This window comes from Corvus brachyrhynchos, unplaced genomic scaffold (assembly GCF_000691975.1).
Source record: "Corvus brachyrhynchos isolate BGI_N302 unplaced genomic scaffold, ASM69197v1 scaffold83, whole genome shotgun sequence".
NCBI classification, from domain to species: domain Eukaryota; kingdom Metazoa; phylum Chordata; class Aves; order Passeriformes; family Corvidae; genus Corvus; species Corvus brachyrhynchos.
The window spans coordinates 1,722,467-1,735,996 of NW_008238464.1; the positions used below are offsets into that span (position 1 = coordinate 1,722,467).

The following is a 13,530-nucleotide window of genomic DNA, read 5'->3' on the forward strand; positions in this document are numbered from 1 at the left end:
ATTCCTGTCAGCAAGAGGTATGACCATAAACCTGGGGTGGGATTTATAGCACCTCTGTATCTGAGCTCATCCCTTTGTAGCCAGTGGAGAGAAACAAGCATGTGATTCCTCGTGCTAATTTTAGACCTTCAGTATGAGATGAGGTGATTTCCAACTTCTGAGTTTAAATCAGGACCTTTTTTCTCTCTCATTCCACGTTCTCTTCCTATTTAACCCCAGTGAATTTTTATGAGGCTGATTGTGTATCCTCCATGGCCCAAAGAAGGTCGTTGTACAGGTGAGACCACCAGCTCCTGCTGGTTCTACCGCAGGGCCATGAAGTGGCAAAGCTCACTCAAGCGGGTTGGTAGCACAGTCAGGCCAAGGCATTGGGCCAGGAGATGCTGCTGGCACCCCTCCAGCTGCACTGCTGTTTCACATAAGGTGTTTGAGTCACCAGCACTAAGAGCTTTTAGTCCCCAGATTACTGATCCCTCCTATTTGCTTTTCCCTGCAGAGGAGAAGAGCTGTCAAAAACTGCGCATGGAGTCATCAGCACTCACTGTCCTTCCTCAACAGGGAACTGAATTCTCTTGCTAGAAATAATGGCAGAAGGTGGGTGCCAGTCCCACAGGTGGGGTGGGAATAAGAAGAAAGCAGAAAGATCCTGAACTGCTTGGAGCAGCTCTGCACTGCCTTTCACCTTTTTCCTGTGACCAATTTCAACTCTACCTTGTCCTGCATGTCACAAGCCCAGGCTGGGAGATGCCTTGAGGAAGAAAATGTCTAGAACTGCAGGAAGACCTCCAGAGGGACCTTGACATCCAGTGAGACCTTGAGAGAGATAGGACCCAGGTGAACCTCATGAGGCCCAACAAGGTCAATTACATGGTCCTGTACCTGTGTTTGTCCAAGCTCCAGTATCAATACAGATGAAGGATGTATTGATTGAGAGCAGTCCTACTGAGAAGGACCTGGGGGTGCTGGTGGATGAGAGGCTGGGCATGAGCCACCAATGTGCCCTTACAGCCCGGAAAGCCAAAAAAGCACAACCAGCTGGTCGAGGGAGGTGATTCTGCCTTCTACTCTGCTGTTGTGAGACCCCACCTGCAGTGCTGTGTCCAGCTCTAGGGTTCCCAGTACAGGAAAGACATGGACCTGTTAGAGCAGGTTCAGAGGAGGCCATGAAGATGGTCAGAGGAATGGGACACCTATCCTATTAAGACAGGCTGAGAGAGCTGGGGTTCACCCTGGAGAAGAGCGGGTTCTGGGGAGAGCTTACTGAGGTCTTTTTGTACAAAAAGTGGGTTTATAGGAAAGATGGAGAAAGACCTTACTAGGGCCTGTAGTGACAGGACAAGAGGCAACCGTTTTCAACTGAAAGAGGGTAAATTTAGATTAGATCCAAGGAAGAGATTCTGTACTGTGAGTGTGGTGAGGCACTGGAACAGGTTGCCCAGAGAAGCTGTGGATGCCCCATCCCTGGAAGTGTTCAAGGCCAGACTGGATGAGGCTTTGAACAACCTGGTCTAGTGAAAGGTGTCCCTGTCCATGGCAGTGGGGTTGGAACTAGATGATCTTCAAGGTCCCTTCCAAGCCAAACCCTTCTATGATTCTATGATAAATCTAAACTGCAAATGAAAATATGCTTTTTAAAATAGAGATATATTCCAAAATGGAAGTGAGAGAAAGAATAAGAAGGGCCTCTCCTTTGATAAATGTTATCTATGTCTAGCTTGTTCCTGCAGGAAATGTTTCCTTTCATGTCTGTTGACAGGGTGAGAATTTCGTATGTAAGAATGCCAAGTGGAGGAGAAAAGGATAACTAGTGCTAAGAAAGGACTTGTTAGTGTTGACTGAATAACATGAACCACATTAGAAAAGTTAGAAGTTTGTTGATTTGACCGGTGTTCAGTACTTGGTGAAGTGCTTTATTGATAACTTCTAGGGGTAATGTGTCAGAACAGAGCTGGAAGTTTGCCCTGGGGATACTGGCTAACAATGGTGTGATTTGGGAAGGTCACTCCCTGAATACTGTGTTTCCAATGTATCTCTGACTTCCCAATTTGGTTACTGGTAATGTGTATCAAAAGCAGACACATATTTTGTCATGAAAGACTTAAAAATTTTTTTTTTGTTAAGCAACTAGTTCTCTGCAATGCACCATTCTAAAAGAAAATTTCCATTGATTTGAAGTTATGTGAAGCTGGTTTTGGAATAACAAATTATTGAACACTTCTGGGGCTGTTTTGAGGAACATACTTTGTACAAATTTCTTTTGCAGAAATACAAAGTGACTGAAAGACATAAAAAGATTTGAAATTCTAAGGATGGCTATGCAGCACTTTGTTAATTTATGCAGTTTGTCCCATTATGTATTGTTGTGATTCTCGCTCTCTGCCAGGATCAAAGTCATAGATACTCTGGGAATGGCAATTTCACCTAGGCTGTGACTCCCCTCGGTGCTAAGCACTAATTTTATACACCCTGGTGCTTACACCAAGAGCTTACATGGTATTTAAGGATTTTGAGGGTCTTGTAGCTCTGGACTCAGGGGTGAAATTCATCCAGTATACTTAGCAGTTTTTTCCATAGCTCTTCAACAGAACTTTCCTTCTGAGGATACAAAGTGATTTGCAAACATTAATTAATTCTCATAAAGCCCTATGAGGCAGATAAATGTTAAGTATCCCTGTGTTAGTACATATGAGAAACATGAGACCTGAGTGCCTTATCATTCACGCTGTTCACTGTATTTGCTCCCAAAAACGACCAAGTGCCGTGGGACAGAGGAAATCCCCTTTTTTCCCTAATTCTGTTGTTTTCCTTGGACCCTCTGGAATTCTTTGAGGGCAGCAGGGCAGCTGGGCTTCAAGCTGCAGTGTGAGAGATTCAAGCTACACAAATTGCAAAAGTGAGCTGCTGGTTTGGGGGGCAAAAGCCAGGCCCTTCATGCAACCTGTGGGTTACTTGCTCCATGTTCCAGCACCCCATTTGAAAGGTAGTTTGGGCTGCCAAAGTAGGAAGCACCCCTGAAAGTCAGGCAGACTTGTGGGCTACCAAGAGCAATAGGGCCATATAGCAAGTGGAGGCAAAGGAATTACCTGAAGAAATAGCCCCAGCTCGATCCCACCCATCTCACTGAGGAAAACCACAGTCTTTTGAAAGACCAAGGGATGCTCTAAATCTTAGTGCTTTTCCTCTATGTAGCTTTAGTCAGGTTAGCACAAACAGGACCTAAAGTGACTTTCCCAGTTTGTTAATTAACCTTAAGAGCAACTTACAGCATGGTGACCAGTGATGCTGGAAATGGAGTCTCAGCCTGATTGAGGGCAAACAGCAGCTTTGTGAGAGACAGTAAAGTACCTAAATTTTCATGCTAACAATAGTGGCTGAGAGACATTGTTCCATATTTTTTGAGACATACAAGACATAAGATCATCCAAATGCTTTTTTGAATGCATTCTGACAAATTTATCTATGGTTAAATGTCTTCCCAGCCCTTGGTGCACAGCACATAACCTAATGTAACAATTACAATTGTGATACTGATCAGACCAACCAGGCATTCTAAAGACATGAAAACTAGACTAATTCTTTAGTTTGAAACATGAGGTCAAATATGTGATGTAAATGATAACAAAAAGATACCAAAATGAGAGGCATTTTAGGTCTGTGCCAGACAAACTTTTGTTGTTACCTTAACAAGTCTGTATACTTCAGGCATTATTTGTATTTCTATTGTGCCAAGAGATTTTATTCTTTAGTTTGAGGATTCTCTCTGAATGGGGGACGGAAACGTTGCCATCGCTGTGAACAAGAAACATTTCTTTCTGACATATTAAGTATTAAGAGGATTATGTAAAGACAAGGCATATTGCAGAAGGAGATGCTCTTAATATAGCTTTTACCATGAACCCATGACCTGCCAAAAATTTAGCAGAGTTAAAAAACCTATTGCTTTGACAATCTTTTCATTTAAAAAAAATCATCTTGTAAAAAGATCAAGGAATTCATCCACTGTTATTTACATAAAATTCAAACTTTCCTGCTTAAAATCATGAATAATTTAATGTCACATCTGCAGGATATCTAGGCAGATGCCATTAATCCAAGTCATTTTGCAAATTCCAATTTCATTTGGATTAAAACCTACAACTAAGTCAGTGAATAGCATATACTGTACATGTGTTAAGGCTGGTGACAACTAAAGTCTCTTGGGTAGATAAACTAAGTACAGCTTAGCCAGGCCTAAGTGTATGTCCTCATCTGGGGAAGAAAAGATATCCTGACATTTCAGATTTGAATCAGTAGCCATGAAAAATGGTTGAACATTTGTATTACAAAAGAGATACTATGGCACGGTCCAAAAGGTGCATTTCATATAAATTAATTAGTTACACAAATTATTTTGACAACAGCTACTGCACTTCTGAGGTGATATGGCTGCTCAGTGATGAGTACTTAATGATCAATGGTAGGCACTAGTAATATCCTTCATGCTGAGTGACTTTTATTACTATTTAGATTTACAGTATATACACATGTGTTTGTATCTACACTTAGGGCTTGATCCTCTTAACCTTCTTTACCTAAGGTCTTCTGTTCACTATAATCTCTTCCTTTGGAGCTCTGTGTTATTTGGTCAAAAGAAATAGGCAAACAAGGGGTTTGGGTATCCTGCCGTGTGATAGGAAGGACTACACCTGGCTTTTGACCACACTCGAACCTCTGCACATGCTTTGTTCCTACCTGAAACTCATGCCACCATGCAATACTATAAAGGATTAAGGCCAAGGGCTCTGTATGATCTTGCTGTCTGTGAGGATCCTATAGGCTGTTCTGTATTTGTCATGTCCACCTGCAATACACGGTTCCTTTGAATCCATATCCATTGCTGTATCAAGTCTTACTGATTCAGAAGCTTCTGTTTGTAAGCAAACCTCTTGCTCCAGACATAATCCTTCTGGATTTGTACAGAATGACCTCTTACTTTTCCAAAACTGAACCTGAACGTTGCTATGGCTAAAGAAGCCTGCATGTTCCCAGACTTTTACAGGAGACTAAAATGTCAGTGTCTTTCATGGAACTGCAAAGAAGGACAGTCTTCTCTGGTCCCATCCAAAACACACAGAGCATCTTGGACACAGAGTGTGATATACCTAAGACTATTCAGGTTCTTAAAGTAGTGCTTATGCTTAACTGGACCAGACCTGAAGTCACATGCACTTTTGCAGAGCAGGCCCTAAGATGATGAAATTATGTATTTGTTGTTACCATGCCACATTCAGTCACCCAATCAGCAGCAACCCTATACAGCAAATAGCCTGCACAAAAAGAGTATTCTAAATAACCTCACTAAATTAGTATAGCTGCAAGAAACCCTATGGAGAGAAGGCCAAACCCTCTAATCTGTTCATCCCGTTGCACCACCAGAAATTAAGGCTCAGTGTGCTCATCAGACAACACAGATGATGCCAGCACAAAAACTAAAAACCAGTAAGACTTCCATGGAAGCAATTGGAATTTTAGCTGAAATAATTCAATACATGAACAATGTACAGGAAAGGACAATCATCTACAAGAGATGCTTAGTACTTGGAAATGTTACAACAGAAGAGCATTAATTCTTGCATTTCTTTGAAGTCTCTTGACATATATCCATATAAAGAGTTCATCATGATTAAGAAAAATATCCCAATCTTAGTAAAATAAACATGCTTCAAAGTTCCATATTTGAAACTCAAATGCCACATGTGCAATAAAACTAAACTCCATTTAAGGCAAGTAATACATGTTACTTCTAAAATTTCTCAACATTAAATATTAGAAAGGCCTCCCAACCCCCCAAACTTATCTGAAGATAAACATCATAGGCACCGTCAAAGAAAACAGAAGCTAATCTAGCTGGAGTTTCACTTTCCTGGTCTGAGGAGAAATCCCGCAGTACCTGCGTGTGGCCCTGAAGCAGCCGACAGAATCCGTTGCTATTAGTCTAGCAAATCCTGACAGACTTCCACAGCCGGAGATCAGGCAAGTGATAAACAGAAAGGCACCGATCAAGTTCTCCACCAAACTTGTGACAAAACAAATTGTGTTCCTTCTGGGGTGGGTGACAGCCAGGGCTAAGAGTGATGGCGGGACTCAGAGATCAAAAGTATTTTGTAATTTAAAGGCAAGTATGTGTTCTCTCCTAAAGCCAGCCACATTGAAACACTCGAGTCCATGCTAAGAGGTGACCACAGCCACAGGGATTCTCTTGGGGGGAAGCATCTGAGCACCGATGGGCACATAAATATTGGCCCAGGATGGCTTGGGGCTGAGCAGTTCCTTGGTAGCTGCTTCAGAGAACACAGTGAATGCTCTGAGTCTGAGCAATAGCTGGAGTTATGGTGAGCAGCCTCGGCAGAAAAACGCAGCTATGTGGGGCTCAGTAAAGCCCACTCTTTACCACGGGGTACATGGAGTCTGTGCTACCAAAGACATTTGACTAAGAAATTGTGCCACACTGTTTGGTATCTTTTCTTCAAAATGCAGCTCTTCAAAAATGGGGGAGGAAAAAAAAAGGCAGCAAGGACCAATTAATCAACCATTTGTATCAGTGGCTACTTCCACTTGTATCTTCTAATGGAAGTGTGTTTTGTACTCACATTTTTTTAATATGTAAGCAAATTAGATTAGAAAATAACAGTAAAAGGGTTCAGCTAATGACTCGGACAAGAACAGTCCACTGAAAGTCACTGGAGCTGCTGATTTGAGTAAAGGCAGCAAATCTGATTGCAAAGAAAAAATATATTTCCAATACAGAGACCCTCCCCCCCCAAATATGTGAAAACCACTGAAAATGAACGAAAATGCACCGAGTGCAAGCACAGTTGATATAAACTGGCCTTGACCTCATCTGACCCAAATTAAACTCCAATTATTGTGGGATTAATTCTTCTGGCATGAAAAACACAGCCTGTCAACAGGAATTGAAAACATCCCATAAATCAAGAAATGTTAAAGCCTAGTTGAGGATTATGCATAAAGAGTGAGAGGATTATGATAGGAAACAGTTCTTAGCCTGATGAGCAGCAAACTCAGCTTCCCAGATAAAGGAAATTGCATGTAATGCTCCACTACAGCCTGGAAGAAAATGTTGCAAGCTTCTGCTAGATGAAAAAGATATGAAAGTCAAAATCTGCAGAATGAAGCCTTCCCATGCAAAGCCAACAACTGTTCTAAATATCTGTCTCTCTGTGTGTGCAGCTGAAATTAACACATTTTCTTTCCTAAGTGGACTACTGTTTGCCATAGTTTTCCTTATCTATTTACCGTCAGTAACAGAATGCAATTATCCACCATCTCTTTTAAGTTCTTGCTACCAGCATATCTGTTTTCAGGCCTTCCTTTTGCTCAATACCGTAGGTTGCACCGTTGGTGAGGAGCTGAACAAGAGGTAAAGTTATTTAAAAAGACAGGAGATAAAGAAATGCATGCAATTTGTTGAAACTTATTGCACATGAAGGAATGCTGTCTTTCTCCAACTTAATGTGGACTACTCAACTCCTCTCTGTGCTCCAGTGGAGAAGTAACAGGGAGATGGCACATTAATATGGAAACTTCTGTGATGTGTCCATGCTCGCAGTAAAAATTCTCCATGTCTATGATTTGCCCTCATTCCTTCCAGTTCAGGAAAGCCCCTGTGTATGTGCTTAAGCTCTGCTGAAGTCATCAGGATTTCAGTAAAAGCTTAAAGTTAAGAATCTATTGTGAGCTTTCCTGAACAAGGATCTGTGCTTATTGCACTTGGTTGAATCAACCCATAAGATTTTGGTTTCTGAGTTTTTCAGTACAAGAATAGAAAGGGTATGTTTGTGCATTAAGATCAGTTCTTTATAGTATTCATGAAAATGTTTGGAGAGTGATACAGAACAATTCATTCTGAAGAGACATCACTGTATATTGTACCTCTACACACATACATGTCTACACTCAGAAAAATTTTGCTCAATATTGAAGAAATGTTCACCTTTGTTTGGATCAATGCTGTAGCTGACTATTTCTGTAGCACAGTGTCCAGAATAACTGAATTATCCATGAAAGGGATACTGTCCATGTGAATGGCACACAGTCATTATGACAAGTGAGCGCTATTCCGCACCCAGTGAAGTCCTTGTTGAGTGTACTGAACTAAATGCTCCATACTGCTGTGCAAGGTGATAGGTCCCATCAATGCGTCCAAGTCGTTAAAAAAGTCTGCAGGGAAAAAAAAAAGATTCAGCATCAGAAGAGTGAATCTTTATTTGCTACTTGTCACCCTTTAATAAATTTTATTCTCTTGTAAATTGAGTCAGGCTGAACATTCCATGGGAATGAAAGTTTAGTGCTGGTGAGATTAATTTTAAAGCCCTGTGGTTCATGATGTTACAGGCTGATGCACAACAATTTTCTTTTTAAAGAACAAAGCAATGAGTTCTTCAGCTTTGCTTTTCATTAATTTCCATTGAGTCTTGATAAAGCAAACAGACGTTGGGCAAGATTTATTCTGAAATTGAAGACAACTAGATCAAAAAGTCTACACACAAAGTCCAGTGATATATTTGTGATATGCTAGATATTTAAGCTACCATGATAAAGAAATAGAGGCCTGTACAACATGGCCAACCTAGCCTAAAGAGTAATTTGGCTAATTAGCCAGTCAGGACTTAGAATCACAGAATGGTTTGGGTTGGAAGGGACCTTAAAGATCAGACAGTTCCAACCCCTGTGCCACGGATAGGGGCAATTCATTTGTCTACTCAGAGGCATGTAGCACCCATTTGAGATGCTCTCAGTGAGTTGATACTTACAGCCTGGACTGGCAGATCTAACTCAGGATGTACAGGAGAGTTTTGGAGTGGCAGTGTAGGTAAGGATACCTCAGTGAATTGTATCCCTGTCTCCCTTTCAGGGTGAACTGAACAGCACTCTGAAGCGCTGTCTGTATTGAACAAAGCTCCATCAACTGCAATGGGAGATGAGCCCCCCGACTCATAGCTACATACCTACATTTAGGTGCCCTCATTTTGATTCACATCTTGCCCATGTCCTTGCCTTAAATACACAAATTAGCCTGAAAACCAAGGAATACTTTACCATCAAGTCAGATGCTGAGGCATTTGCTCACAGAAACCAGTTCACCTGAGAGAAGTTTGCAGCAGGCACCTTGTTCCAATCTGTGTCTGCTATGGATGGGGGGAGGGCTAGGGGCTGTTCATTCCTTCTGCAGAAAGGAGGTGTGCTCCTGCTTTTTGATGTGGTCTGGCTAAACACATCCCATGCAGCTCCATGACTTTGGGGCCAGGAAGCTGTCTTACTTCCCACAAACCTTCTTCTCTAGAATGACACAGATGGCAGTAAGTGCTACTCACAGCCAAGTCTGTGACCTGTCTGTCACAAGTCCTGGCTCAACTCTTCTGAACAAGACAGCTATCAAAATTGCCTTTTTGAGCTATTTTGGAACAGACTAGGAACAGACTGAAGAAAAAAATCACCTCCGCAGTCCTACTTTGCAGCCGGGTTTCGTATCAAAATAGTTATTTTCCTGATCCAAATCATGTGTCAGTCTTCTAGAACAGGCCACTGCCTTGCCTCGCTCACCTCTGTTTTCCTTGGCCAGGTTGTCAGCCATCTCCCAGTAGTCATAGCTGTGCAGAATGCTGTTGGTGATGCTGACATGGTTGGCGGCCATCTGATGAATGCGCTGCGGGATGCTGATGATAGGAGATGGGGAAGGGGCTCCTGTGCTCCCCTGGGATCCTACAGAACTGACTGGAGAAGGGCTAGGGGACATAGGTGATGGAGTTCCTGTGCTCCTGGAAACCGATGTTAATACAGTTATTTAAAAGGTATTTGGATTAAAAACATGAGAGTATCTGAACAAACCACAGGTAAAAATATATGGTTTCTGACTGACAATCTGATATAAGTTTCTGTGCAACTTACTTTCCACTGGCACCCCAAGGAGATGGGTTCTGGGCAGCTTTTGATGAATTCTGGAAAGGAAAGAGTAATTCACCATGCATGTAATTTATATAACACTACAAAATGAAAACATTAAAGAGTATAAAAGTACAGAAATGTAAAGAAAGTGATGCAATTGCATCTCATGATGCAAGAAACCCATTCAGCCTAGTTTGGTGTTATGATGAAGCAGTGCTGCAGAACACAGTCTGTTAAACACCCTGGCGTAGGGGCTGACTAGGAGAACATTAGGTGAAATGGCAACTTTTCACAGAAATCCTCGGAAATCAGAAAAAAAAGTGCTGCCAGGACTCTTTGTGAAGTTTAGGCTGGAATTTCTTGTGATGAAGAAAATGAGAAAGATTTCCTCCCACTCTCCTGCCCCCAATGACAAACGTTATTCCCCTAGGACCTGCAAGAATTTGCAAATCTGCTAGCCTGGCATCCACAGGGATGTGAATCGGGATCTGCAGCTCAAGTGGGTGTTTTAACCACCAGGCTCAAAAATCTTCCTCATGATTGCTCCTTGTGGAGCTGTTCCCCTTGGTCTGAACATGGCAGCATTCACAAGGTCAGAGAGACTGCCCACATAGACCGGTGGCTTTCCTAGGTGAAGGATTCCCCAGAAATCCCCAGAAGGGGCCATTAGATCATTTACTGACATCTCTTGCATACTTGGAGTCATTAAGACTCTCTCTGGTATACCGTGCTTAGGCTAAAGAATTTAATTGCTTGAGGAGAGATTACCTTGTACAAGCACTGTATTTACAGAGCAGGAGAAATTCAGGTGTCAGCAGTAATGGAGACTGGATAGCGAAAATAATTTTAGTAGTTAAACCTCCAGGAATTGAAGGGAATTCAGTGGCTGGTTCCCGACCATTGGACCTGTGGAAAAACTCCACCCCTCTCCCAAGTGACTGATTTAGTCCTAGGCCTGTGAGAAAGAAGTCGTAAGAAACCAAGCTTTTCTAGTTCATCCCATCCACATCCTCACATTCAGCAATGGCCAGTCTGATTCTTCAGAGGAAAGTAACCTCCTTGTGCTCTCTCCTGAAGCCATACCTGCAGGTAATTGTGTGCTGGAGAACAGCCCTTTCTTCCTGACATCCATGTGAGACCAGACAAAGTCCTGCAGCTTGAGATCTGGTTATGGATACTGTCTTAAATGCAAGGCTGCAGGTGTTGTAAACTGCAGGAGTTACAAGCAGTTCCAGCAGTACAAAAACTCTCGGTCTCTCATGGCTTAGTAAGGGAAAATGGTAAACAAGGGACTTCAGATGTTCATGGATTTCAAGGCCAGGAGTAATCCTGCAGTGTTCACCATCTGCAATTCATGTTTTCCACCAATCCTGGCACTTCTAAAAGAAGCTAAATTACTTTTTAAATTTATCTTATTTTTTTCCTTCTAAAAAGGACAGCTAGCCATATAGGAATTCTTAGACACTACTTATCCTCCTTGTTCTCCTGTGTTCTGTGTTTAGCAGACCTCACAAATGCTGTTTCAGTTTCAAGATGGAATCCTCCTAACTTCAGTGCTAGCTTTTGGATTCTGTTGGTCCAAAGCCAGCAGTACTGCATGACATCTGCAAATTATCAGCTCTGTTTCCATGTACACAATGATCTCTTAACCCATTCAGCACTAAACTGGACACATCTCCTGAGCCTCTCTTCAAAAAAGTTTGTTTCCTCAGTTTTTATGTGTCTTCTGAACAGCCTCTTGGGTTTCCACATCTTTTATGTGCACCCCAACACTGGCTGTATTTTAGCAGTAATCGTACCAGTGCTGTGTGCACTCTGTCATTCTTCATGCATTTTGACACTGGGTCTTCTGTGTCCCAGGTATGTGATATGAAAAATAAGCTTTGGAGTGTCCCACAAGGGGTTCTTCCTTCAGAGGGGTTTTCCTTTTTTTTTTTTTTAACAGGAAAAAGCTAAGGTGTGAAAAGATAAAAAAGGAAAAATTCTCGTTTACCATCTTAAATAGAACCAACCTGGGAATCCTCAGCATTTGATCCTCTTATAGAATAGATTCTTTGTTTTTTTCCCTTTCTTGTCTGATCTCTCTCAGAACTACTTGTCTTCATCTCTCTAGTGTAATGGAAACTGAGTACCTGTTATTTACTTACAGAGTTGGAAGCAGGAAGATTTGAAAACTGGAGTCAAGGATACTTCCACTGTAAATCTAACCAACCTCTGCCTTATTGTACAACTTCCCATACACCTTTTTTCTCATATTTTAGGTATATTGCTTCAACTTCCTCTCAGTTCTGCACCAGAAAGGTGGAGGTAAGGATTCTAAAAAGTGCAATGTTGTAAAGGACCATCTCTTATCCCACCTTCCCTACTGCAACCCATTCTCCTGGTTTCTTTATGCTCTCATATGTGCCAGGCCCCTGAATTTCTGTGACTTCTTTTTAATTCTCTGCTGCATTCATTTTTTTTGTAACGGAAAAAAACCACTTAAAGGAGATTTAAATAGTATTTTTTTCTTTTCTAAAATAAAAGTGTGTCTAATTTTCCCTGCAAATGTGTGACAAGGTTTAAAATCTTTCTCTGATTGATAATACATGTGGAAGTTCTTAATGCAGTCAGCATTTCATGTCACTTGGTTTTGAAAGCTTTTAGATACCAAATACGAAAGGAGTGGAGAATTGGCTTGTTTTCCACTGAAAATTATAGCAAATGGATTTTTTTCCCCATTTTTGCTTTCAAAGGTGAGAATACTTTCTAATGTGAAGCTATGCTATCATTGTATCAGCAGGAGCTCTGCAAAAAACCAAACTCTTCTTGGCTACAGAAGAGTGTAAGTCCTTTTTATGTTTGCTGTGAAACAGTGTGTGCTAGCAGGAGACATTTTACATGGTTGAGAGCTGTTCTTAAAACAGCTATTCTCTGAACTGGTCAAGAAAAATAAAATACTTCAATAGGCACATATTTCTTTCCCCTGAAATCAAGTAATTGTTAGAGAAACATAATGTGTTGAATTATATATTGCTAAATTTTTGAAGCAATTACATTGACTTCAATTTCCATTTGACAATAACGGATCTGTCAATTCCCTTCCCTGTCTTCATGTGTTCAGAATCTGGTCATGAGCATTTGTGCTTGTATTTGAATTTTTTTGTTAACAAAATGTCAAAGGATGGATGTTTTTCATTTCAAGGTTCTTCCCTCTGCAAAAAAACTCCAACAGATGAGCCCTGTGTTCAAAGACAAATGGCTGTTCAGGTCCCCCAAAGTGGTTTGTCTTAAAACATTTGTATGTTCTTTCTTTTTTATTATTATTATTATTATTATTATTAGGAAGATAAAGGCTAATTTTTGTGTTTGTACATCAAATGCTGGATGAATTGACTGCTAGGTGAGCTTCACCTTAAAGATTTTGTGCTTGAGATACTTTCCAGAGAATGGTTGCCTGTCAAAGAAAATATATTAAAATATTTTGAGAGACTTCTGGTCTTTTTCAAAATAAGCAGTGCTTGGACTTGTCAGAAGTGAAAAATGGAAGCAGTAGCAGGTGAAGCAAAGCAGGAAGGGGAAGCCAACAGTGCCATGTCAGGTACG

General features: G+C 41.2%; 1 protein-coding gene across 1 annotated transcript in view; it reads right to left on the reverse strand.

The window, feature by feature from the left end:
• Positions 1-3,738: 3,738 nt before the first annotated feature.
• Positions 3,739-13,530, reverse strand: part of AFF3 (AF4/FMR2 family member 3) — a 316,401-nt gene continuing 306,609 nt past the window's right edge. Inside the window, exons 20-22 of the mRNA XM_017736969.1 lie at positions 9,949-9,998; positions 9,604-9,818; positions 3,739-8,220 (exon numbers count right to left, since the gene is read on the reverse strand). Of these exons, the coding sequence (XP_017592458.1) occupies positions 8,099-8,220; positions 9,604-9,818; positions 9,949-9,998 (387 nt within the window). The 3' untranslated portion in view covers positions 3,739-8,098. The remainder of the gene's footprint in view (positions 8,221-9,603; positions 9,819-9,948; positions 9,999-13,530) is intronic.